This window comes from Xylaria bambusicola (genome assembly GCF_022495145.1).
Source record: "Xylaria bambusicola strain CBS 139988 unplaced genomic scaffold F5B22scaffold_4, whole genome shotgun sequence".
In the NCBI taxonomy this organism is placed as follows: Eukaryota; Fungi; Ascomycota; class Sordariomycetes; order Xylariales; family Xylariaceae; genus Xylaria; species Xylaria bambusicola.
The window spans coordinates 1,178,817-1,204,877 of NW_025953557.1; the positions used below are offsets into that span (position 1 = coordinate 1,178,817).

Sequence of the window (26,061 nt, forward strand, 5' to 3'; positions counted from 1 at the left end):
GACAGCATGAAACGTGGCCATTCATAAGTCTACGATTTCTCAGCCGGAAGGTGCTCTAGGAACGTTGTACCAAAGCTTCGTCAAGATATCCTTACAACTGGACGCCTACTGGACGCCTGCTGCAACTCAACCATATCAATCAGGTAATAAAATAGCCTTGAAGGTATCACTCGAGGACCTCTCTATTCACATAACTTCTTCACCGAACCCCGTAGTACTGTAACTAGCTATCCGATGTCAAGGAACACATGCTGCTAGCGTTTGCGTGCCTTAGGATCATCGTACCTAGATAGATTATTCGGTAGCTCGAGGCCCCAGTGTCTGATAGCCTTGTGACAAGGCGAAACCCTTATAGACGCCTGTATTGAGCGCCGAAACATTCCGGTCATGTCCTTCAATGTTCTTGGATATTTGTAGATGGTGGTTTCGTAGCACTGTATATAGCCAGAGAATTCGGGTTGAGATGGAAACCCTGAACCACGCATGCTGCCTACATGCTTGTTCCTAGAATATGATCTTGACGCAAACGCCTCCCTATACACAGATTTGATCTTGCCTCACTGATGGGTTGCTGATGTAAACCACCTGTCTACATGTTACCGCAGTCATTCTTTTGATGCTGGCTCCGCAGTCAAACGATGGCTCTCAACATGTGTCTCGATATAGTTCAACACGTAAGAGAATGCTAGTTTGGTTGTGCATTTGTACACTAGACACTGTATGGACCAAATCTGGATTAAAGTAGGCGTTGTTGTCCTTATATCAACATCCCTGCCGTCTCTTCTAAAGCCTTATTCAGTAACTCTGTCGCAATTGGGTCTTGTGGGTGTATTGCTAGAGCTTGGTGTAGTACTTCGACAGCCATACCCCACTTGCTACCCTGCTCCATGTAAATCAACCCTTTTGCAGCAAAGATGGCGGCATCCTTGCCGCCCTGTCGTAGCACTTCATCGAATTGGTCTAGCGCATCTTCATACTTCTTCGCGCGTCTGTAAGCGTGCGCCAGATTTGTCCGAGCCGAGAGCCAAGCCTGAGGCTCTGCGTCGATATCTTCAGCCACCTCTAACGCCTTAAGAAATAACGTGGCGGCTTCTTGCGGGCGATCTTGGTGATAATATACAATTCCCATCTCATTGAGAAGTAGTGGATCCGTCTTGCAAAGGCCATAGGCCGTTTTCAGGAACTCATCGGCAAGTGTCATATTGTTCAAGGCATGGTTCTGCATTCCCAGGAACACCTGAGGCAGATGCGTACCCATGAAGAGCCGGGCGGCGGTCGAATACGCTGATATGGCTTGATCATGCTCGCCTTCGGCTGCGAAGGTATGTGCAAAGCCGATCCAGGCTGGTCCAAAGTGCGCATCCATCATGCTAGCTTTACTAAAATAGCGTCGGGCTTCGGCTATCTTGTCGATTGCAAAGTAATAAATTCCCACCGCAAGCCATGCGCAGGGCTCCTCTGGGTGGTTGTCGGCAAGATCGTGTGCTATTAAGAATAAGACGTTCTTCATCTTCAATTCGAATAAGCAAGCAAGGTGCAAAGGATATATGCTGAAGTTGTATTTATCCTCTTCCAAAACAGAACTCGTTATTGCCAAAGCATCCTTGTATCTACACTGAGTGTATAGGAGGTCTGCTCGGGCTAGAAGGAGATCCGGATTTGAGGCGAGATTATAGTGAGTTGACAACGTCTCGCAGGCGGTGGTAAAGGAATCAGGGTTCCGGTATTTTGAGAGCCGTGTAGTGTACAGCATTCTGGTGAAGTGGGCAGCTTCCTGCGACAGTGAGTCATCTACTGGCTCCCCGGGCTCTCGGGAAACCCTTATGGCATCAAAATCAAGAGATTCCAAGAATTGCCACTCTTCATCTGGCGACATTAGAGAGTTCTTCATAAGCTGCTGAAAGGCCTCAAAACACTGCACATCGATCCGAACAGCATCCTTGTAGCACTCTTTCGCTCGATCGAAGGCGTTCTGCTTGGCATAGCAGATGCCTCTGAGATAGCACATGGCGGCCTCAAACCGCCTGTTGGTCGTTTCATCGTCGGGTGCTTCACCTCGGCTGTCCTGGGCTCTGGAGAAGCTGCGCCCTACGCCCGCCGCAGAGCGACCGTTTGTGTGCTGAGTTTTGCGTTTAGTCGCGGGGTTTGCTATGAGATCTGGGGAGCGCTCCCCGAGCACTGCCAGAGCCTCATCATAACGAGACTGTTTGATGAAGCAGAGGGCGGCCAAGTACTGGCACGATGGGTTTCGAGCGATGAGATCCTGCTTGGATAGGAATGCCTGCGCCCTCGTATAGTTGCCCGTGGCAAAGTGCACTTGTGCTAGCCAAAAGGCATCATTGTCATGGTCTATAATCCTTGGTTAGCATAGGGTCTGTTGGGTGCACACGGACGGGGAGTGTCGAGCGATGCAACGGACACATGGGACCATGAGGCTTGGTACATACTAGTGAGTGCTAACAGCTTGTCGCCGATGAAGATGGCTGATTCGTGCTGGACTTTATTCAGGGCGTCTTGCCTCCATTCGCGAAGGAAACCCTCCATGATGGTGGTGCAGGCATGGATCGGCCTTAGGGACGATGCGGGTGTTTACAGTGGCTCAAGCTGTTCGTTGCGCGGGGGGCGCGGGGCGCAGGGCCACAGACGCGCTCTTCCGCCTTACATGGATCGTAAGGGTAAGGTACCTACGTGTACCTATTGAAGAGATACATTACCTACCGGTAGTGCACCTTCTCTGCTCATATACTCAAGTATCTACATACCTAGTAGGTATCTAGGTACATAGCACTATGTAGATAGCGCTACCTAGGTATTCTGGTAGGTGCTTGGTCTGTACCTATTAGTGCCCCCGGTATGCACCCTCGGCACCTACGTACATGCCTACCCGTTGGGACTCCACTTTCGTCGCCAATCTTCTGACTTCCAGTAGAAGCGTTGGGGTCTTTAACTCGATTATGACCAGTCAACTCGATTAAAGCGGGTCAAAGCTTAGGTACTTAATTTTATATACAATCCTTACCAAAAGAGAAGTAGCTCTGCTTAAGCTAATTTACCTTCACATAACGATTGAAAACTTGAATACAGCTTCAGAATTCAATTAGGCAACCACCTTCTAGCCCACCTACCCCCCCACCAACTTCTACACCTTCAACACCTTCAAGTTCAACACCTTCAAGTTCAACACCTTCAAGTTCAACACCTTCAAGTTCAACACCTTCAAGTTCAACACCTAAAAACTGTTCAATCTACACAATAGCAGAATTACAAACAAAATACGCGTAATGTTGTTTACGTAAGGGTGGTAATATTCTTGGCATTCAGTTAAAAAGTATGATGTTAATACGGACTTGTGTAAATCAAGAGCTACTTCTATTTAGGTGAGAACTACACCTATTTGGAAGTAGCCCCCGCTTTAATCGAGTTGACTGGTCATAATCGAGTTAAAGACCCCAACGCTTCTACTGGAAGTCAGAAGATTGGCGACGAAAGTGGAGTCCCAACGGGTACCTACTTAGGTACCTACCCATATACCTCCTAGTATGTGCCTCCTTAAGTACATACTTGATTAAGAGGTAAGTTCCTGGGTATGTAGGCTTACCTCACTTATTAAACACATCCATACATACGGTAGCCAAGTAGAATGTAGGAAGAAAAGTGAGCTGAATGGTAGGTATGTAGGTTGTACTATAATACTAGATCTAGGTAACTACCTAAGCCTACCTAGGTATCAATGATGCAGGATGGCTGCTATATGAATTACAGTAGAACTCTTCTAGCAGCGGACAGAAGAAGTGGATTGGAGGTCCTGCCACGTGCATCTATTTAGTTGAAAGCGCCTTAAGGGCATTGAAGTGATGAGGATACTGGGGAAATATAAGGGTACCTATATACCTATGGCACAACCAACTTCCAGCGGAGTGCACATGTTGGACCAAGTCTTGCTATTATACCTAGGTAGGTAGATACCTTCTTAAAAAGAATACAATTAGCGTGAACTCGCCCCATTAGTGTTAACGCCAATGCCCAGTTCACTTATTCAACTGGTGCCATATCATCAACGTCATTATATTCCTCCTGTTCCTTCTTCATCTCCTCTTCTCTCTTGAGTATCCGTGCTTTTACCTCCAAATAAACACCAATAAGCCCAAGCAGCGCTGTTCCCTCGTTCGTGACCATCAATCGTAACTTCAAGTCCGGGGGCACTCCGAAGTCCACAAGTCGCTTCGTCCAACTGTCTGGCACTGCAGTCAGCCCTGGTACTTGCGAGTCCCCCGGTCCCATCAGACAAGTACAGCTTCTTAGGGTTTGGAATGGCTCGATTCGTTTTGGTAGGTCCAGGAAGATAACAGGACTAGTGACGTGGTCTCTTTCGAAGGTGAAGGTCACGTCCTTTATATTTTCTAGCGCTATTGAGTGAAGGATGTTGTCTTTGAGAAAATGTACCCTGCCAGCTCAGATCTCTAGGGGGGCTTAGAGTCCATAAAGAATGATTCCCTTGGAAAAATGCTTGTCTGCCCAGCTCGCGGAAGAGTTTGTTTATCGAGCTGATGAGGACCCAGTCATCAACATGGGGTCTCTGCGAAGCGTACACCACTTTTGTCTTGACGTCGACCCATAGTGCCATCGCGCGGCCATTGTCGAACACCAAGGCAGCCTGTCTTGTGACTCTCGTATAGCATGAGTGATCGTCAATAAGGAATTGCGTTTCGCGTGCTATAGTGTACTTGAGAATCGTGAATAATATATCAAGTGGCAGTACGTTAACGATTGTCACCGCCTAAGGAGCACTAGATCCAGATGCATCCATGTTGATAGACGTCGCGCGAGGGGGATAGGATACTAAGCCTTCAGTGCAGTTAGAAATGAGGAAAAGTATGTTATGTTGACAAAATAACATTGTATTCAAAAGAAAGGCCGAGGTGGGAAAAAGATTTATGAAAACTAGCCTCATAAGCAGGACCGTAAACTTGAAACTAGAAGATGGTTGCATAACTCTGTTCGTACGGCCATTGCGATCACTTAAACACACATATATATATATCATCACTTAAACAGGACTTCACCAGGCGTTTAATACATTTATAGAGCAGTCACACCTAGTACTAACTTCTCGATTCCTTACGACGGTCTCAGCCAAGAGTCCCATCTCACTACGGCGGCACTCGATCTTTCTTGATGGGTGTATTGGTAGTGACAGGCATCTATCCTTCCTGATACACTGGTAAGGAAACCGTTTTCTCAAAGGAACTGACGCCATATTGCTTCATATCGTGCCTTCAGGTTTGATGTAGGTACTAACTCAGGTACAATGTTGGTAGTAAAGGTAAGGCTACGTCACCAGAATCCCTCCCAGTAGGTATAGTTTTGAGGATTTCGCACCTCCGGAGCTGGCTCAAGGAGATACACCTATCAAGGGCTATATAGTGGCCTAAATACGTAGATAAATAGCTACTATTTGTATATGTGCTCCAAGAGTGCTGAGGCGTCAGCAAACGCCGTGAACTTTGGAGGTGCTTCAAAGGTCGTCTGGTGACTACGGGTGTCCATACGCAAGACGTGGTTGCGCGCACAGATAAATCGGCGTAGGTTCTTGAGTGCTTAGGTTGATAATGAATGCATTAGATATTCAGTTCGTCATCTTGTGTGATGTGTATTTTTTGTGACGGATGGTCTAATGAATCTTTCCTCATTACACCTAGCATTCTATGCTTTGATTCGGGCTGCGAGACATTTGAAAACACCGCTTGCACTGCAAAGAAAACTTATGAACTTGCTACAGTAAGTTTGATTTCCGTTGTACTAATACAGACGCCGGTCACGTCTCCCCATATTCCTGCCTATCACATAGCATCTATGGGTGTTCTCCACGTAGGGCAACTGGAGCGGAGACGGCCGAGACGCTTCCTTCACCACATCGCCCCTTGGCAGTAGTATCTAGCAGGAATAGCCATGCGACTATCTTTCAAAACTACCCACCTAGGTAGTCACTCTGATAAACATCGCCGCACGCTAGGCCACGCGGTACAGCGCACCGTCAGTTGTGACCGACAAAGTGGCTACATAATACACGACGCCCAGTGAATGGGATAGCAGCATCGCATGGTTCAAGGTAGCTGCGATGACAGGTGCTATGTTTGAGCTTGCTTCCGCCCATCCTCTGAGCCATCAAATGCAACACTCTTTCCACCGACCCTGTACCTGTGTTTGCCTGTACGCGTCATGTAGAATTTGCAGACGAAAGGGGTTTCTGGCCCCTCTTAAAGACTGCGTCGAAACGGAGTGACGTAGGCCCAGACAACTGTCTTACAGGTCATCGGGGGATTTTTTCCCTTCGTCTACCTTCCTGCTGGGCCGCCCAACCCAATCGTACCATATTACAAGGCTGGTGCGTGGCACGGTTACTATGTATCTGATGTACTGTTTCTTGGGGGCGCAAGCGCGAAAGATATGATGCCGATTGCCGGTCTAGTCAGACTGATCTGCACACTAACCAACACGTACGCACGCAGAAGGAGGGCAGTGCTATCTTTAACCTTTAACTTGCTAGCCAAGGCAACTAGGAGGGTCGGGAGGCAGGTACCAATTTCATTGGGTAGATAAAGAGTTATTAACCCAGTTACATTGCCTTGGGAATCTAAGGCAAGTAGTATATTCGTTGGCATCTTCAACAATGACGGGCCGCCATCATGGGATTCTCCGGCTACTATAAGAAGATATTGACGATAGGCGTGCTGATATTAGCCTTGATTGGTAGGTCCACTCACTGTCTTTAATGGACCGCATCTTTCAATGGCTAATAGCTGGCTGGGTAGGTGTTCTCACGTATACTATCGTGGATTATACACATCAAAATCAGCGCCATGCGTCAGAAGACAACGATCGGGCTGATGACGATGAGCCCCCCGTTCCAGAAGTCCCGGAGATTCCAGAGGTCCCGGAGGTCCCAGAGGTATCATCTCTGCGCCTGATGTGTATAGGTGCTTCGATAACCCGCGGAGAGGGATCGAGGGGTGGCCGCGGCTATAGAAAACAGATCAGGGACGCTCTTACATCCTCAGGAAAGACTGTGAACTACGTCGGCTTCAACCGTTTTGGCGATTGGGAGGATAATGATGTCGAGGGATATGGCGCGTACCGGATACGAACGATCACTAAGAATGCGAGACAATCAGTTCCGGCATTGCGACCCAACCTGATCCTCGTGCAAGTTGGCACTAGCGACTGTTTTCAAGAAGATGATACTGAGAATATTGGCTCACGGATGAGAATCCTAGCGGACGCTATGATAGATGCGGACCCTGAAGCAACGGTAATTCTATCGACGTTGGTTACAACGCCAGATCCGGACTACGGTACGCATTACCTAGAGTTGTTTTCTTCCTATTATAACAACTTGTGGAGGCGAATGTCTCTTTCCAGAGAGCCTACATGTCTCGGGGCTATACAAAGCTCCCCCGTCCGTCCATGCTCCTAAAAGTGTGATTGCTAACTCTGGCGAACCATAGAGCCGTGCATCCTCAGTGCTAATACACAAATCCGCCAAGTTGCTGATGACATGATACGCGAGAACAAGACGGTCGCGCTGGCGGAAATGCACTATGACCAGGGACTACCAGATCGTCCGAAACCGGAGGATATTGGCCCTGATAGAATTCACCCAACTGACGAAGGGTATTCCATGATGGGTGACATCTTCCTGGAGAAGATCCGAGAAATTGAAGAGAAGGGATTTCTGCAACCACCCTTTAACAATAGCATACCTGACAATGGCGACGATGGACGAGAGGTGGAAGACGAGCTGAAAGCCAAGGCCGAGGCCGAACACCCTATCACCAAGGGTTCGAGGAGGAGGAGATACGTGGACACTACATGACGTGTTGAACTTTCTGACATCTCGTTAACGACTTTCATGATACACTATTAGATGGTGGCTTCAGGTGCGGAATCGCGAGCATAGATAGGCGTCTCTGGTGTGCTTCGAGAATGCATGGATATGGGTTTCCATGCTGCATTTCCTAGTTCACACCCTCATCTCTATAAAGATTCATAGAAGCATAGAAGCATAGATGTACGCAAGTCTCATATAGATTGCGCTGGTTAACAGCGATCATTTTTTGAGGATCACGATTTCAAAGTGCTGAGAACACACGTGATATTACGCTAAGGCGGTACAACCCTGGATCGTGATGTGGCGTTGTAGAACATGGCTTCGTCATAGGTAACCAGCCTGCCCTTGCACTCCCTGAATCAGTCTTACGAATACTAACGGGATGTCATAAACGTAGTGCTATATGATGAATGGCATCAGAAATTAAACATCTGTTATCCAAACTTCGTTAATTGCCACTACTGAATCATGCAGAGACACATGGATGTCAGGGATTGCAGTCTATTTACGGAAGTCCAACTCACAGAACTTGTCTCATCAACTCTCCGGGAGAGATCAGCCTTATAAGCATCTACCTAATTATTTATCTATACAGTCGCATCCATCCTCCTCAAAAATCCAATCAGTAAGGGAGTAAAAGCGGAAAGCTTCTTTCTCCTTCACTACCTATTTGCCAGGAACTGCTGAGTCCCCTTACATGAGGTAGATGCAAAAGAGAGAACGTGGAAATCATTATAACACCGGATAATGCACATATATGAACAGCGGAAAAAGCACAAAACTCCTAAACGACCCTAACAAGAACTCCACCCTGTTCCGAGATCGAAAAACACCCGACAGTGACCAAAATACCCGATTCGCTTGTTTAGAGACACAAGCGTGACAAAACACCTAAGTTGGTACACCTGTGCTAGAAAGCATTGCTCCACAGCTCCCCCAGTACAGCGTTTATAAGTGGTACAAGGTAAGTTTCGACTTTCAGTGGAAGAATCCAAGCCTTCCATGACTATTCGCTGTACGATTCGCCGTTCATTGGAGAGTAGTATGACACTGGGTATAGAATTAAATCACACAATTTTTTATCACTCATGTCCCAGGCCAACGCAGACGTAGGCCATCGATCCACCGGCTGTAAAGTACGTCGGAAAGCTGTTTGCAATGCTCCATACCGGGTTGGGCCACGCGACCAGGGTACTTGGCTTGCAACGCTACTTTCTCAGCATCACGTTCTTGCTTGGTAGCCTTTTCAGGACTACCTGTACCGGTAGGTAGTAGCGCGGCGCTCTGGCGCCGCCTATGACTCTTTAAGTGCGGATTGTTTGCAGCGAGAACAAGTTTCGGTGGGCTCGGAGGCGGGTTGGCTGGTGCACTCTTAATGATCACCGTTCCAGGTGGCTTCTCCGAGTCCAGGGGACCCATTGTAGAATCTAAAGGATTCAAGAATGCGTTTGACAGTTTGCTATCTTGCGCCATGGTTGCGTTAAGGTTGCGGAAAAGGTGGTATGCCCCCTCTGGGTCCACGGCATCGAGTGCGGCAAAGGCATCGGACAGTTTTGCGAGGGCTTCTCTCTTAGCCATGCTAGATGTCTGTGCGTGAAGTTCTGCGAGGGCAGGATCAAGCGCTTTCGAATATAAACGTCGACCTAGGATTGCCTCCTTACTAGTTACCTCGACCGCATTTGGGTGCTTATTCTCATCTGCGACATCGTCAAAGGGGCTAGGGGAAGAAGCACGTCCAGAGTTGGAGCCGTCAGACGGCACCCTTCGGAACAGTCGTTGTGAGGAGCCAGAATTACCGAAGGACATGTCTGGTTGGAGCGGACGTCGTATAGCTGGAGGGGGTTGACCACGTACGGACCTAGTACTAGAGATCAGGGCCCCTGACGGCTGTCTCAATACAGTGGACTTCCGCATCGTTGGCGGTGCAGGGGAAGTTGGCTGTAGAGGCGCGTCCTTAAGATCCATCCGTCTCAACGCTTCTTCAGTAGAGAATATGGATGATGGTTTCCGTGACTTAACCGTTGCTTTCCGCGGCACGACCGACCTCACTGTGTCAAAGACCCATTCATCTTCCTCGTCTCTAGGCGAAAAGTCTTGAAGAGTTTCCTGGTAGTAAGGCCGGTTTCTCTTCTTGGTCTTTGTCGCATCGTAAGTTCGCCTCCTCTCGATTAGCTCTTGCAAGGCTTCAACCTTGCCAGAAGACTTAATGAACCGATGTCGCAAGAGCTCCTTAGCCGAGGGCCTACGTTCTGGGTCTTTCATAAGACATTGCGCGATAAAGTCTTTGAATTCCTTAGAGAAATTGCCTTCAAGCCTCGGGGGAGGGTTCTTCGGGATATGAAAAAGGGCCTTCATAGGATGAAGGCTCGCATGAGGGGGCTCCCCATTTGCCATCTCTAGAGCTGTGATACCTAATGACCAAATATCTGCCTTGAAGTCATAGCCAGACTGTTGAATCACTTCTGGCGCCATCCAAAAAGGGGTACCAACAAAGGTGTTACGCTGAGACTTGATGTTGGTGAGCTGTGCAGCTACACCGAAGTCGGCCAGCTTGACCTTTCCCGTCTCCGAGAGCAAGACATTGGCGGCCTTGATATCTCGGTGGATCTTTCCTTCGGCATGAAGGTACTCGAGGCCGCGGAGGAGTTCGCGGCAGATGATGGCAATCTGCGGTTCGCCAAAAGAGCAAGGCTCGGGCTTTAGCTGTACGGGACGTTGGTGTCAGAAGAGATAGCGCAAGAAAGGAGTCAAGGGGGCCTTTTTACCAAGTCGAGACACGATCCACCGCCGAGATACTCCATAACAATCCAAAGTTTGCTCCCACGTAGGAAACTTGCCTTGTACTGTGTGACATAGGAACTGGCGCATGTGGCCAGTACCGATATCTCGGCTTGGATGTCTTGGATATCATCGTCGGTTGATTCGAGATCGATCTAGATGTCAACAGGTCAATTTTGAACAGTCATCGAGGACATGGCTCGGTAGGGAATTGTGTATAGGTTACCGACATGTTTGATAGCTACCACCTCTCCAGTTGCTTTCTCAATGCCTTTGTATACAACACCAAAGCTACCACCTACAATGATTAAAAGATACGTAAGCAGCCCACTCTCGTGCATATAGATATTTGAACAAGCGTAGCACTAATGTTTACTTACGACCGAGTTCTTCGAGAACCTGGTAGTGGCCAGCAATTGCTTCGTCGGCCATGCTGCTGAACTTGTATGATATCACAACAATGATGCGCCGTCAATGGAGACGGAGGCGGTCTGTGACGAGGCGACGGCGACTTGGATGTGGCAGGCGCGCAGCAGCGCAGCACACTAACACGTGCAAAACGCAGACACTGCCCAAAGATGCGCCCCAATGCTTCCAGTATGGTGAGATAAAGGTTATATTTCGAGCAAGTCGGGCACTACCTAGGTAGGGATGTTCTAGGATTCTAGGGATGCGCAGGTGACTACAGCAAGTCAATTGGCAGATAGTGACGGGCAGGTAACGGGAAAAGAAGCTCGAAAGTCTGTATAGAGTCTGGTCTGTCTATCTTGCTGAACAGGAGACTGCGTGGTTGCCAGGGCAGATGCAGAGTGAAGACGGACGACGAGGCGCCGGGGATTGGCTCAAGTTAGGACCAACAACAATATGCCTGTCTGGGCGTAGCGCCCCTTCTAAGCCTCCCAGTTGAGTGGTCAACAACGCTTCCAGGCCAATAATATCGCTATACGCCACCTACTAGTTACCCAGGCTTGGTCCTAGTCCTCGCTAGTGTGCTGGGGCAACCGAATGGAGCAGAAGAGGAAACCCTTTTCTTTTCTTTTCCTTTCTGCTGCTATAATTCGATCATGTTTCTCGTGATGCTTGATTGCGTGTAACTAGGCTGTTACTTCGTGAGCACCAATTGAGAAAAAAGTTCCGCAAGGATGCATATAGTACAACGGAATCCCTATCCTAGATAGATAAATAGATCTTGGATAAAGCATATATTAATAGATAGGTAGGTCAAAGGTCATATTGGTAGTTACTGAATTCTCGTAGGGGTATGTATTGTATCTACATTCTAGATGCTGTCTACTCTAGTCTATATGTAAGTCCTCATGGTGACTGTCTTCGCTACATAGGCAGGTATGTCAGTGTGGTAGTGGTACAGACTTTGAAGGTAGGTATCGTCATATCCATCGAGCAGTAGCAGAGTAGGTATTTATGTACAAGTCATGGGGTCATGGGGTCAGTCATTGGCTGCCGTCAGTGGCTGTCCTAACTGAGTTAGTGGCCCACATTCACTGTCCCGTTTCAGACCCCCGTTACTGGGCAACGGTAAATAGGACCCCTCTGTTTGGAAAGGTACCAAGTGACTTTGACTACGCGAAGCCTGCGAACTCCCATCCGCCCACTACTTCTTGCATTTTATTGGCAGCAAGGCAGTGTGATGTGGACAGGCAGACAGTTCATGGAACCGAACCCTGTCCCAACCGTCTCCAAATGCATCGTGAGAGCCGACAGGAACCACGCCTGTGCTCTGCCTTCGCTTGATCTGTTTGCAGGCTGGTCCCCCCTTATTGCGTCCCTTATTGTGTGTGTCTGTTACTTCGCCCTGCGAAACCAGACATCGCGATATATGAGAATAATCATCATCTATATGCTCTACAACTCTACTATAGTCTCTTTAGGCGATAGCGAATTGCATCTTTGCCCAGCGTCGTCATCATCGCTCCTCAGATTCGCCTGTCCGTTACATCTCCCTACAAAAGCATCACTAAGCTGCTGCAAGACGCTTCATTATCCGAAAGACGATGAGATTGCATCTCGTACAACAACAGGCCGGATTACCTTCGTGACGCACAGTCCACGATCGCCTTTGTGATCCTACATTTCGGCCCTGGAACGACGGAACGTGACGACTGTTATCATAGTTCAAACAAAGCCCATTCATTACCTATAATAGGAACCCGGGGACAATGGTCCCAGCACCGCCGCCCTTGCCCACACGGTTCCCGTGCTGGTGCAGAGCTGTCTATTCGTGGGGAGGAGAGGTCAGTTTTTTTTCATAATTAAATCAAATATTGAGTCAAACGGCGGTGTGCTGACAGACTTCGTTATGGCAGTCTACCCGAGACCTGGGATTCATCGAGGGGGACCTGATCGAGTGCCTAAATGCAGGCGACGGCTCATGGTGGACCGGAAGGCTACGGCGCAACAAGACTGTTGGCGTCTTCCCGTCCAATTTCGTCGAAGTGCTGCCTGACGATTTCCGGCCCATTAGTAGGTCGATAAGCCCTTTGACCTCGAGCAACACGCCCAGCCCAACCAGCAGCCTGCAAAAAACAAAATCGAAACCTTTTCGCAAGCCTTTCGAGGCATATGCCAAGGCGCCCCATTACACGACGGCAAAACAACCTGAAATTATACGACAGCCTTCCTTTACGCCCCCCAGAAAAGACTCTAGAAAAGACTCTGCTAGTTCTTTCCGGAATAGTGTTCGCGGGAAGACTGCCCATGCTCCTACACCCCCTGAGGCTCGCGAATATGTTTCGAGGGCGCCATCACCTGCACCTCATAATGCACACCATCGTGCAGCCTCACCAGCACCGTATGCTTCTTCCTATCAAGAACGAGCTCCGTCCCCAGCTCCGCCTCGAATGCTCGAGTATAACCCTCGCGCCCACTCGCCGGCACCTCCCATAGACTCTTATCAACCTCGAGTTCCTTCTCCAGCGCCTTATGTTGGTTCCTATCATAGTCGAGCTCCTTCTCCAGCTCCAGTTCATATCTCTTCCTATAGCCAAAGGGCCCCTTCGCCCGCTCCACCTCACGTGCCTAACCACCACAGAGCACCCTCACCAGCACCGCCTGTAATACACCATTATGGTAGTCGAGCGCCTTCACCTGCGCCGCCGCAGGTGCAAGCTTTTGAGTCACGAGCACCATCTCCAGCTCCTTCATTTAGCTTTAAGCCCTATCGGCCAGGGGCAGAGCGCGAATCGCCTCCACCGCCCGCCCCGCCTCCTCACCGTAGCCTCATAACTAGAGGAAATTCAAATGCGTCTTATGATGCCCGATCCCGTCCGCGGGGATACAATACGCCCCGCGCAGTCTCGCCAGTACCGCCTTCTCCAGCAGGTGCCGGTTTTACCCCTTCACCCCTTCGTGAGGCGATGGATGGCGTAATTGAACAGCTAGACGCATTAGGTATGCCACGGCGGAGTGGCTCTCCAGAGCCTGCTTTTGACCCATGGTCTCCAGAGTCCTTTGACTTGGTTCATCGACGATCCCGTAAGAAGCAGGCAAGGCCTCAGACTTCCATGGCACTTACTCACCAAGATTCCGGTTATGAATCGTATGGCGGTGGTGGTGAGTCGTCACAGGAGAGCACTATTCACAGTGGTTACAAAGAGGAGCACCCGCTTCCTCAGCTCGATGATTATGTAGAAAGGATGGAGTCTCGGCTTCGAAGGATGCACCAGCATACATCGAGTATGGTGTCCGTCGGTCCTGGTGTAGAACCTGCGCCGCCCCCACCACTCAAAAGTCATCATATAACACGGCCGAAGTCCTCAATGGGCGATCATCCCCGTAAAGAACGCAGTCTACGCAAGCAGAAGTCGTCTTACGAAGTAGGACTTATAGGCAGAACCGCGACTACAAAGACCAACTCCACCAATTCTTCTTCGGGAAATCAAAGTAGCACGACAACAACCAGCACCAACACCCAAAGCACTAACCACACCCTAATGAGTGGCACTTCTGCTGGTGGAATAAGCTCAACTAGTGCAGGCAGTTTAGCAAGAAAGAATCGGGTACGAAGTGCCCTAGATTTCAGGGATGGTGATGAAGATTGGGATCCGAATCGGCCTACAACGCCGTTTACTGGTGTTTCTTACCATCCAAGCCACTCGACATCTGCCATGAGACCCAAATCGCAAGCCGGCTTTAATGAGGTAGGCATTGCTGATGTTGGGGGTCTTGTACATCCAGCGGAGGTAAAACCTAAGAAGGCGAATTTCATCAAAAGAATATTAGATGCGACAAAAACCGGTGTTGCATCCGGCCGAAGCAGTATAGCAACTGGTTCTGCATCGTTGCACTCATCTCCGACCAAACGCTCGAAGCCTGACGGCATTACAGCTATTGCAGGTGGCCTCAGTACGACAAACTTGAGTCGAGATGCCGCTCGTGATATGGGACTTGACAGTGGAATAGACTGGGTCCAAATCCGACGTGATGTGAACCGGTCTAACACTTTAAGCAAGAATGAACGCAACGAGCGACGAGATCGTTGCCAGATGATGGACTATCCCGCAATTGATCCTGTCGATGAACTTTATGAGAGTATTGAGGGAGATGAGGGCGCGGATGGGCATCCGGTTCGGGAACCGATCAACTACCAAGGTCTGAATCTTAGCCAAGTTGACAAAAATTCGAGATTTGTCAGCAATTTACCGCCAATGACAACCTCGGTAACACTCGCAACCACTTATGTCTGTCGCCCATATAGAAGCGATGTGCAGCGGCTCCGCGCCATTTTCGTCTGGGTTGCTGAACAAGTCAATTGGGAGGAAGATTTCGAAGGCGAAGTTGACACACGACGGGTCATACAGACTAGGCGAGCATGCGCCGAGGAGTACGCAGTCCTGGTTCATGAGATGTGTGCTGCTATTGGCATTCACTCTGAAATTGTTCGGGGCTACCTGAAGACTCCTGGCGAAGTGCCCGAAACTAGTATTATGCCTCGGCCGAATCATTGGTGGAATGCCGTACTTGTTGATGATGAATGGCGTATGATAGATTGTTGTCTGGCGAGTCCTTCTAACCCTCGGCGTGGCCTTTATTCGAACGCTGGCAGCGGAACCGCTGAGTTTTGGTGGTTCCTGACTAGGCCTACGGAGCTTTGCTGGACGCATATTCCAGAACATCATGCGCAGCAGCACATCTGCCCTCCTGTGGCCCACGAAACCCTCCTTAACTTGCCAGGCGCTTGTCCGCCGTATTTCAAAAACACCATAGCCATGGTTGACTTCAATACATCCCTCACCAGAATCGAGGACTTGGAAATGCTGCACATAAAATTCAACGTGCCGGATGATGTAGAGGTAGCCGCAGAAGTTGAAGTTCGAGCTTATTCGCGCGACTCGGACGGAGACTGCTTTGAGAGTGGTGATGTGGTTAAAAAGCGGGCTTTGGCCCAGGCAGAATGGTACAACGGTATGAAACGCTACACGGTCAAAGCGCTCCTGCCAGGAGACGAGGGCACAGGCATCTTGAAAGTCTATGCTGGCAAAAGGGGTCTCATGCATAGCATCAAGGATATACCTCATCCTCTCGCCTTCGCGCTCCCCATTATCCACACTGGTGAGAATCCGCCTTATGAGTTCGTGACACGTCATCCGACACCCCATGCCCAGCGTCACGACATATACGTTGTGCAGCCGCAATGCCAACGTCTCGCTTTGAACAACACATTCGTCTTTGCCATCCGGCAACACCCTTCCAGTTTGGGCAACGGTGCCTCAAGTAACCCGGGTGGTACGAGCCCAGTTCCCTTCGCGCGACCAACTAGTGCTATGAGCATGACCAGCAGCGCCGCGGCATCGGCCCCCAGCTCAGCGACCGGAAGCATAGCGGGCAGGAAGCCAGCTAAGTTAGCCATCCAAACCCCAGGTGGCAAGATCCTGAGGCTTATGAGGAAAGAGGAGCGAAGGGGCATCGGCGTCGGCGGACGAAGTTTCAGCGCCGAAGATGAGGCTAGTGATGGAGGTACCTGGGAGACGATTATCAAATGCTCAGAGCGAGGCGTTTGGCGCGGCCTCGTCCTGGCGGATCGGACCGCGCGGTGGTGCGTTTTCGCTGAGTGGACGTGCGTGGGCTAGCCGAGCCGAGCCGAGCTGAGGTACAGCTCATTTTTGCATTCACATGCGATGTCGAATATTGTATCATGATGGTCATCCACAACGATTTGATATGGAAGTGCGATTCTGTGATCGCGCGCGTTCTGCTCGGCGTTCTTGTACGACGAATTGGGATTCTCGGATTTATATACAAATGGCGTTTTGTAAAATCGGACAAGTGCAGACTGTAGTGGGCTGATCTATATCAGCACCCCAGGCGGAGTCGTGCTTGCATTACAAGTTTCACCTGAATTGAATGTATACTTAATAGCAGTGCTACGGCGCGATAGCCATAAATGAGAACCCTTACCATTAATCATACCCCGGTCAATATTGCGTGGTCTTACCGATCGGTCGTCCCTTACTGGGGATTTGGAGAGTCGAGATTCGAGACTAGATCTTACCTATGAATTATGATATAATTAGGAAAATGAACTCGGACCTCTTTCCTCCAAAATGAAATAAAACAAAATAGTAGGTACGCGCGTAAGCTAACTAGGCGTTGGCAGGCTTGCTTATCATCTTCATCAAACACCCACCTAATCTTCGAGACGGATTACCGTAGAGCTCTCTAGAGTTGGCAATTTTTTTCCCTAGCTGTGTTCGAGGTTTGGGCATTATGAGGAGGCTTCATGTGTCTGCGTTACCATCATGCTTTCTGTACAATGATGAAGCCAATTCAAGACTACCTATATGTGTAGGTTTACTCCTGGCCTGCCAGCTGTATTTCGGCACTTGCCTTGAGGTAAGTGGTCTTTCCTTCGTTAAACTGAACCGAGGACATCTAACTACAATGGACTTGCCATGAACTCAATTAAAAAAAAAAAAAAGGGCTTGACTCAAGATCTTCTTTTTGCAAATTCATGTGCTCCACACGTCTCCTTGTGTTCGTCAACCTATCTTCTTATCAAAATATCTACTCACCTACTTCCCGCACTCCTTATCCCTAGCCCCTATGAAAGATTCATCAAGATTGTTCTTAGCTTCAATTGAAACTGTTATAATATTGCCATGGTTTACATCTCAACGACATTGATCAACGTATTATCGGACCGAGCAAGTCGAGTTGTAGACAATGTCCCACCGTGGAGCCCTCAGAGGTTCGGCCAACCCGGATCGAATCGAGGCTCCCGTCACCCTGAAATCATACCTCATGTGCGCCTTCTCGGCATTTGGGGGGATATTCTTTGGCTACGATAGCGGCTACATCAACGGAGTCATGGGGATGCCGTACTTCATCAGGCAGATTGAGGGTCCGGATGCGACGAGGTTAGTTCTTTGGAGTCATTTATTTCCCTTTTAGGCAGGTTTTGGGCCATATTGCTCCTACATACTGCCGAAACATGAGCTGAATCCCTTCTTTATCTAGCAACTTACTAACTCCAACGTGTTCCATAGCTTGAGCGGGTTCTCTAAGGCAATCATCACATCTGTTCTATCACTTGGTACATTTGTTGGTGGGTATCCCCCTTTACCCTCCTTCGAATCTCGTGATGAGCTGCGGCATGCTGATACTACTACTCTTGACGGAAGGGGCGCTCGTTGCTAGTGATTTTGCCGATCTATGCGGCCGGCGAGCCACCGTCCTCGGAAGCTGCGCAGTGTTCCTTATAGGTGTCGTTCTCCAGGTGGCTTCAGCAGGGTTGCCTCTTCTTGTCATCGGCCGTGCGATTGCTGGGCTAGGTGTCGGAGGGGTCAGCGCGATACTCATTCTATACATGTCCGAGATCGCGCCTCGCAAAGTCCGTGGAGCTATTGTGTCGGGCTATCAATTTTGTATTACTATTGGTAAGCTTACCTGTTCTTGCCCATCCCTACTTCCGTTTTTCCTCATGAAGTAATTATTGTCTTAACCGTGTTGCAAAGGTCTATTGCTCGCTTCCGCGATCGACTATGCAACTCAGAACCGTGCCGATACCAGCTCGTATCGGATCCCGATTGCTATTCAGATGGTATGGGCCTTGGTTCTTGCCGGCGGCTTGTCTTTCCTTCCAGAGTCGCCACGGTTCTACGTCCGCAAAGGAGATCTCGACCGTGCCGCCGATTCTTTATCTCGACTACGCGGCCAACCTGTCACGAGCGAATTCGTGAAGACCGAACTTTCTGAGATTATTGCTAATTATGAGCACGAGAATTCTCTCGTACCTCCTGGCGGTTATTGGAGTACATGGCTCGCGTGCGGCCGGGGTTCTTTAAGAAAAGGGTCCAGCCACCTGCGGCGTACTGTCCTTGGGACTTCTCTTCAGATGATGCAGCAATGGTTTGCGCGCTCCCAGAACATCCTGTATTTAGAGGAGTATGCTGATTGGTAAACGTCTAGGACTGGAGTCAATTTTGTCTTCTATTTCGGAACTACCTTGGTATGTACAATAACAGTGGCCTGCTTCTACACGTTGTCCTGGAGAGAGAAGTTAGTTGACTTTTCATAGTAGGTCTTGACACTACTACCTCTCTTGAGATTTTTTTTTTCTCCCGGTAGGAGCAATGCGAGGTCGACATCAAAAGATGCGCACCGGTCATGATAATTGAGCGTGATGATGGAAAGGTAGGCGTTGATGAGTGCAAGCTCAAGCTAATTAGGAAGCAGTTTCCAGGACCTAGGAACTATTCAAGATCCATTCCAGATCTCCCTCATCACGACTCTCGTCAACGTATTCTCGACACCAATCTCCTTCTGGGCAATTGAAAAGCTTGGGCGCAGACCACTGTTTCTCTGGGGAGCACTCGGCATGACAATCTGTCAGTTCATTGTTGCAATTATAGGCACAATCGCGCACTCTACCGCGGCGCTCTCAGTCATGATTACCTTCATATGTGTCTTCATCGTCTTCTTTGCAATCACATGGGGACCTGGCGCATGGGTTCTCGTTGGCGAAATCTTCCCACTTCCGATCAGAGCTCGAGGAGTTGCGTTATCAACTGCAAGTAATTGTCAGTAATGCTCACCCACTTCAAGTGTCTTCTAAGACCACTTGAGCTTATGGTTACTCGATCCTCGCAGCACCTCCCTGACTAACTCGACATTTCTAGGGCTTTGGAACTTTATTATTGGCCTGATTACGCCGTATATGGTAGACAAGGATAAAGGCAACCTTGGTGCCAAAGTCTTCTACATCTGGGGCAGTCTATGCGCTACCGCGTTCTTTTTCACATGGTTTCTTATCCCTGAGACTAAGGGCCTTACACTTGAGCAAGTTAACAGGATGCTCGAGGAAACGACGCCTCGTACGTCAGCTAAATGGAAACCTCATGATACATACACTGCAGAGACGAGCGGTAAAGACACTCCAGCTCCAAACGCATTCAACAGAAGTGTAGATGATGATGCAGACGAGTATGCTGAAAAATCTCGCGAATCCCCTTCCTTGCGTGTCTTATAGAAGGTTCTGTGCGGGCTCCAAAATGATCCCCTAGTCTAACTATCCTTGAAAGAAAGAAAATAGTATCTCGATACCAGACAATAGATGGAGGAGTGAAGGGATGGTATACTGATGGTAACGATGGCCAAGGTTATACAGGTAATACTTGATTAATGCGCCAAAAAGACCACTTGCATAAAAATGAACGTCTCTGTCGCGCAAACATAAAATGATTCCCTTGTATTCTTTCAGGGGTATCTCTATGTTAAGTCTCTTCTAACGTGTAGGTTAAGCTTTTGGAGACGGTATGATTCCACCCCTGAGAGAAAAGCAGCGAGGTATATGAAAATACATACTATCGATAATTTCCATTGAGTATAGATACTTTATCCTTTGCCTGGTGCCCGCTTCATTACCGACCGGAAGATCTTAGTAGTAGCACACCGTAGTAGGAATCACCGGAGTAGAATGGCTCCTTACTAGGAGAGAAGAATAGCTCTAGATAGTTACATGCTCCTAGCGTGGAACTTACGCGTGAATCAATGTGAATTCAATACAAGATAGACTGACATTATCTGAAGAGTAGAAGTCAAATGAGGCCGCCTACGAGCTATCCAAGGCGCCTCACCTCACCCTTCCGTAACGGAAGGGAATCACCCCCCTTATGGGCTAACATAACCACACCCAATTTATCTGGCCGCTTATAAGGCCTGAAACTACATGTCTCGAATCAGTGTTCAATCCGGATAAGTGAATGACATGTTTGCACCCAAGGCGCGTCCTCGCGACCTTCGAAAATCCGGAGACACGTGGACCGAGGCGCCCCCGTGTTCACACGACTTCAGGTACCTCGTCATATAGTTCTGTATACACACCATCGGCAAAACAGGGTGTCAGAGGTTGATAAAGAGAGAACGGAGCGTTTCCAAGTTTATTCCCCTACCTTCCTCTCCCGTCTGGGTCATCTCGTGACCCATCATTATAGCTGATAGGAATGTAATAGTTGCGTAAGTGGTAGGAATACTATTCGTACGACCCCGTTATCGTGTCATACACGGGAAAATGTTGGTTTGAAAATGCCATAGCCGTGGAACCGTTTTGTTGAATGTATCTTTTGGACAGGCGTGATAAACAGCAGGGCAGTCATAGCATTGCGTTCGTGTTCAGCCGGCGGCTTTAGTCCGCACCCAGACAGACCGTAAAATACCATAGTATCTCATAAGAAGAGGTAGGAAGAAGCTGTTTGAGTCAGGTAGAGTGACTAAGAGAGCCTACCTAATACGAGGTACTAGGCGACGGAACGTTTCAATCAGCTGGCAGGTTGTTTGGATTTTCGATCATCACTACTCCTGGATCGTTGGAGCCTTGCGTTATTTATGCGGGATGCAATGGCCCGCACAGCTCTTAAGATGGCTTCATTATCGTTTGCACTGTATCGCAGAAACACAGATATCCTATGATGTGGGGAAATCTGAGCGTTCTCTAGACGAAGGGGAAAAAATGGCTATATCCGAATATGACACCGAAAGATCATTTACTGGGGGAAAACAGGTTGGATGCTGTGGATCTTCTAACCCCCGCATTTCTGCTGTGCTGCTCACCTTTCAGTCGCTGAGCACGCCAGGAACATGGACAGGAACAGGCAAGCCATCTGAGCCTTGCAGGGTAATGGATGAACCGTGTGTGTGTGGCGTTATTGAGCTTTCTTTCCTCTGTGTAATGCTTGGAATTTGGATAGCGCGTAACATCGGTGTTCCAAGTGTTCAAAACGGAGCCACTCAAACACGTATGGAAATATTCTAGAAAAGCGCTTTCAAATAGTCAGATGGTGAAGTTAACCGTTCGTAGACTAATTGCATTCCGAGTCAGCGTCATTCTCGAGTAGGCGCTACTCCACCGTCGTAACACCAGCGGGAGGCCATTTTCCAAGTGCTATTTTGTTAGCACTAGTCTGTGGAATCGGCGATCGTGAGAGAATAGACAACAGTCAACGCAACATCTGGCCTGCGGTATCCTTGGTTGTTGTATTGCGCTTAGGGTGTGGTCATTAGAGAACACCAAAGACCTCAACAAGGCTTGCATTATGCTACGCCAAGATCACTGGAAGGCATCGGTGTATCAAGGCACGCATCGGCCCGATACTTTCTACGTAGAGGTAGACGAAGACGCCTCGCATCTGCCGATTTGCAGGCAAACTACTTAGTAAGGTCTTCTTTCCGAAAAAGCTTGTTGTTTGTTGGCATACAAGATCCGGGGACCCTTGCTGTGAAGATAGCTATTGGAAGATGGAAACAATTATACTATTAATCACATTGTGTCGTCCCCAAGATAGAGCGTGCGGACAGCTCACTGAGGCATTAAAACAAACCATGACATATATGGGCATCTTGAGGTCACTAGGTAGGAAACGGAATGCAAAACAGATCTCGATGTGACGGCCCAGAGAAGTTCCAAATCATTATTTTTAGGAAGCTCATGCGAGAATGGCGTTCTCCTAGCGGTTACGACTATCCGTACTGAGATGTCGTCGAGGCTGATCACATATGCCAGCTAGAAAATATATACAGACCTAGGAGGTACAGAGTATATTTACATGTAGGCTGATACGATGTCTTTGGGCGTTGATCGAAAGTTAAAATGACATATAATCTCAAGATGCCGTGCCTATCTTGATGTAATGTGGGTATGCGCATCGGGGCGCTCCGCTACTAGAAAGTGGCTGGCGTTGGTGCCCCTTACTACTTAATACCTTGCTAAGTACGTGAAACGAAGTACCTGCGGAATGGCTAGATTCACGGCTTCGCTGCCAGGTCAATTCGCAAGGCTCTCCGCTAGGCTGTATTTTCCTAGTATTTTCCTAGAGTGGGGATGGCCCGTTGAAGATTTTGCTTGCGCTAGTTCTGTTGTCGGAAGTTGTCTTCCAAAGTTAACCGGCATAAACTGGCCCAAGGCATTGCGAGTAGTCACTGAGTCTGAAGGTGGGTGTCTTAGCAAATCCTGATCTCTGTTCTGATGTACTCGTATCTCGTAGGGTGGTATTGTGGCTGGCGACGATCCCGCTTAACCGTTGGGCCCCGGTAATTTCTCGCATAACATGCCTGCCACTGCAACTTGCCTGGAGAACCCAGGCCATTGAAAACCCGATCGGCCACGATCAAGGCCTGTCAGCTTGGAGGGGCTAGCCCCTGCTTGGGAGGCTGCAGCTTCTGCGACAAGCCCATGTGCACGACACGTAGTACTCCACCTACCTAGTGTAGTAGGCCATTGCAAAGAGGATGGAAAATGTGCGACAAACACGCTGACGCGTAGATTCGTGACAATGAGTACACGGCAATACATGGCTGTAGCAGCTCGGGGGGGCGCTCATAAAGCACAGGGTGTTCGGTCCATAGTAGTGGCAGCTTTGGAGGAAGAGCAAGAGCTGCATTGGGGTGTGAAGATGTGAAGAATCCACCCGAACGAGGAGAACTCAAGGGCACCAGGTAGTCGAGGTAGTCTTCGCCGTGTTCTTGTAGGTGAGCCGAGCTGAGTGATCTGGAAGCCGCTTTGTGCGGCAGCGTGGTGGTGGTGAGGCTGTTTTCATTAGGGGAGAAGAGCGGCGAAACAACCCATGCACACCCTCTCGGTGGTGGCGCACGCTACCTACCCATACCTCCTCATGATGCATACCCTGCTTCCTCTGATCGAGTAGGTATTTGGGACGCGTACATACGATACTCTCAGTGGCAGGAAAATCGATCTGACAACCGGCTTACAGTACACTGCTACGCAAGGAGGGCTACCTAGTACTGTGCGTCCGGCGTCTGAGAACAGAACAACACGAATCTTTTCGTTGTTGTATCCACCTCTGCTCGCCTCGACACTCACAGGTGTCTTGGGGCTTGGGGGGGGACTACCGGTATTGAGTACAGTCGCACAGTTGAGACCATGGGATGGCCCCATAGCGTGTATCTACTGGGGATGGGCGAACTGTGATTCTTGAGGTCCCAAGGTCGATGATGATGACAGTGACGAAGACACAAGGAATCAATCCCCCAGGATGATGGGCGTGATTCGGGGATTGACGATCGAATGTTATCGGTCGGCGTCCTGGGGGGAGGGAGAGGGGGGGGGGGGGCGTCGGCGCAAGTCTTGAAGCAACGAGCGAGGCCGGGAATGGGCTTATCGAGATGGCTTCTGGAATGGCTGATACAGAGGAATGCGTCTTGTGGTTACTGTTCTGGCGCTGCACCTGATATTGGAGGGGGCATTATTCCCACACGCTGGTACGCCAAGCCCAGGATTCTAGCGTGGAAAACGTACACTGCCTATCTAGGTTAGTATAGCCGCACAAGGCGAGACAGCGAATGCCGCGGCCCACATTGTGCTCCAGTCAAGTGTGCCTACGGTACATCGGTACATATCGACCTACAGGAAGGCTAGGTACATATAAGGTAGAAGTACACCTAGCACCGAGCTCCATGTAGGTAGCTACAGCTATCCAGGTACTTCCAAGCTACATGGGGCACAGCCTACAGCTGATTCCCTATCTCCCTAAGTAGGCATGTAGCAGTACATGTAGTAGGTAGACAGGTATGTATATCTATGGAGGTAGCGAGTACATAGAGATACCCTACTCCTAGTGTGAGCCCATATATAAAGTACAGGTATCTACCGGTACTAGCAACGGTAGGTATGCTCTTACGGTACCTTTAGTAACCCCTGCACCACAGAGCAGAGTGCACTTTGGCTATGATTCACAGTACTTGAGGATGATTCATTGATGTTTGAGTGGATAGTACAGCTCTGAATACCGACATTTGTAGTTCGGAATCACGGTTGTCACCCTCAGATCCTACTTTGCTACGAAAGATACCTCTTAAGTGTTGCTATCTGTGCTGCTATTGGCAGCATTTGACGCCGTTATTGTGGGATCTGCGCTTGGCACAATGTATATGAGAGGTATAAGCGACCCGACACGCGCAGCCCAATCATCACCGAGAAGAAGGAGACGAAGAAGAAATGGGGAAGGGAAAAAGAAACAAGAGAAATCGTCTGTGCCCCCCCCTCCCCCCGAACTCCCTCGCTCGCTCGCGATCTTACATCTTTAGTAATGCCCAGGTAGGCTCCGAAACCGACACACTCGTCGCAAGAGCAGAATACCTTATCCTTGCAGTCCCATTGTTGTCATGATTTTACGACGCCTCAGGTCGTTGAGGCGAATTTAGAAGTCTATTTTTAAGTGACTGAGGGCAGTGTCGTCAAGTACATCCCGTCATATGCCGGCTCACGTTAGTCGGGCCCCGATTCTGCCAGGTCAAGGTCATCTTCGCGGCCTCTGTGTCGAGTGCGCATTTTCCCAAGGCGAGTTAGACCTCATTGAACGATTTGATCTATGCAGAGTCGTGTCTAGCAACTTAGACTGCACGCTACTGGGGCTTCTAGCCTACCGGCAGCACCGGCCAGCGTTCCGGCTTGAGCGCTCTTCTCACCCTTCTCTGGCCATGATGAGTTCCCCTTTGGTTTCGCGACCCGTGTGTTTTACATTCCAATATTCTGTAGTTGGCAGTCCACCTTAGGTGGAGGGTAGAGCACTGCCAGTCGTGTATTTTTCTCAACTACATGGTTGATCCCAGAATACTGCATTCTGAATATTTCTCTGTGGTAGCAGCTGAAAATGCACCATCGGCAGTTGAGAATGACAACCATGTTCAGGCCCTCTTCCCGCCAATGATGAGCTGCCTCTCCAATCTCCATGCGTGGGTAGCAGAGTGCCAGCCGAGATAGCAATGGCCGCTTTGGCTAGCTTTGCCCGTGCCTGAAGCCTCATTGGAGATTTAGCTGCTTTTATTGGGCCGCTTTAACAGACTCTTATGTCTGGGCCTGCCCAGTATGGCCAGCAGGCGCCACACGGCATTCCGACTACCCAGATGGTATTCATGTAGACTCGTCT

The 26,061-nt window shown here is 49.2% G+C and overlaps 6 protein-coding genes across 6 annotated transcripts; 3 read left to right on the forward strand and 3 right to left on the reverse strand.

The window, feature by feature from the left end:
- Positions 1 to 621: 621 nt before the first annotated feature.
- On the reverse strand, positions 622 to 2,786 carry F5B22DRAFT_353307 (anaphase-promoting complex subunit cut9). The gene is made up of 2 exons (XM_047970984.1): positions 2,448 to 2,786; positions 622 to 2,349 (listed from the first exon to the last, which is right to left on the reverse strand). The coding sequence occupies exons 1-2, from the start codon at positions 2,542 to 2,544 to the stop codon at positions 758 to 760; spliced, it is 1,689 nt and encodes a 562-aa protein (XP_047834998.1). The 5' UTR covers positions 2,545 to 2,786; the 3' UTR covers positions 622 to 757.
- A 1,266-nt stretch (positions 2,787 to 4,052) lies between these two features.
- On the reverse strand, positions 4,053 to 4,693 carry F5B22DRAFT_590847 (uncharacterized protein). Its single transcript, XM_047973824.1, has one exon. The coding sequence runs from the start codon at positions 4,622 to 4,624 to the stop codon at positions 4,352 to 4,354; it is 273 nt and encodes a 90-aa protein (XP_047834999.1). The 5' UTR covers positions 4,625 to 4,693; the 3' UTR covers positions 4,053 to 4,351.
- A 1,993-nt stretch (positions 4,694 to 6,686) lies between these two features.
- Positions 6,687 to 8,124, forward strand: F5B22DRAFT_658445 (SGNH hydrolase-type esterase domain-containing protein; the record flags this gene model as incomplete). Its single annotated transcript, XM_047980121.1, has 3 exons — positions 6,687 to 6,750; positions 6,801 to 7,352; positions 7,506 to 8,124. 3 exons carry the CDS (start codon positions 6,687 to 6,689, stop codon positions 7,871 to 7,873), a joined length of 984 nt encoding a protein of 327 aa, XP_047835000.1. The 3' UTR covers positions 7,874 to 8,124.
- Positions 8,125 to 8,232: 108 nt separating this feature from the next.
- On the reverse strand, positions 8,233 to 11,493 carry F5B22DRAFT_590852 (kinase-like domain-containing protein). The gene is made up of 4 exons (XM_047973825.1): positions 11,047 to 11,493; positions 10,897 to 10,964; positions 10,654 to 10,821; positions 8,233 to 10,591 (listed from the first exon to the last, which is right to left on the reverse strand). Exons 1-4 carry the CDS (start codon positions 11,096 to 11,098, stop codon positions 8,975 to 8,977), a joined length of 1,905 nt encoding a protein of 634 aa, XP_047835001.1. The 5' UTR covers positions 11,099 to 11,493; the 3' UTR covers positions 8,233 to 8,974.
- A 1,138-nt stretch (positions 11,494 to 12,631) lies between these two features.
- Positions 12,632 to 16,961, forward strand: F5B22DRAFT_353436 (uncharacterized protein). Its single transcript, XM_047970986.1, has 2 exons — positions 12,632 to 12,918; positions 12,991 to 16,961. The coding sequence occupies exons 1-2, from the start codon at positions 12,844 to 12,846 to the stop codon at positions 16,750 to 16,752; spliced, it is 3,837 nt and encodes a 1,278-aa protein (XP_047835002.1). The 5' UTR covers positions 12,632 to 12,843; the 3' UTR covers positions 16,753 to 16,961.
- An 884-nt stretch (positions 16,962 to 17,845) lies between these two features.
- F5B22DRAFT_633708 (general substrate transporter) lies at positions 17,846 to 20,184 on the forward strand (the record flags this gene model as incomplete). Its single annotated transcript, XM_047976876.1, has 8 exons — positions 17,846 to 18,039; positions 18,169 to 18,227; positions 18,304 to 18,558; positions 18,637 to 19,030; positions 19,091 to 19,130; positions 19,365 to 19,701; positions 19,801 to 20,104; positions 20,151 to 20,184. The coding sequence occupies 8 exons, from the start codon at positions 17,846 to 17,848 to the stop codon at positions 20,182 to 20,184; spliced, it is 1,617 nt and encodes a 538-aa protein (XP_047835003.1).
- Positions 20,185 to 26,061: the final 5,877 nt, after the last annotated feature.

Coding starts and splice junctions, on each gene's coding strand:
- F5B22DRAFT_590852 (XM_047973825.1), bottom strand. CDS start 11,098: ATGGCCGACGAAGCAATTGCTGGCCACTACCAGGTTCTCGAAGAACTC. Junction 10,822..10,896: donor AGGTGGTAGCTATCAAACAT/GTCGGTAACCTA, acceptor GTTGACATCTAG/ATCGATCTCGAATCAACCGA. Junction 10,592..10,653: donor GTGGATCGTGTCTCGACTTG/GTAAAAAGGCCC, acceptor CGTCCCGTACAG/CTAAAGCCCGAGCCTTGCTC.
- F5B22DRAFT_590847 (XM_047973824.1), bottom strand. CDS start 4,624: ATGGCACTATGGGTCGACGTCAAGACAAAAGTGGTGTACGCTTCGCAG.
- F5B22DRAFT_353436 (XM_047970986.1), top strand. CDS start 12,844: ATGGTCCCAGCACCGCCGCCCTTGCCCACACGGTTCCCGTGCTGGTGC. Junction 12,919..12,990: donor TCTATTCGTGGGGAGGAGAG/GTCAGTTTTTTT, acceptor TCGTTATGGCAG/TCTACCCGAGACCTGGGATT.
- F5B22DRAFT_353307 (XM_047970984.1), bottom strand. CDS start 2,544: ATGGAGGGTTTCCTTCGCGAATGGAGGCAAGACGCCCTGAATAAAGTC. Junction 2,350..2,447: donor CAAGCTGTTAGCACTCACTA/GTATGTACCAAG, acceptor CAAGGATTATAG/ACCATGACAATGATGCCTTT.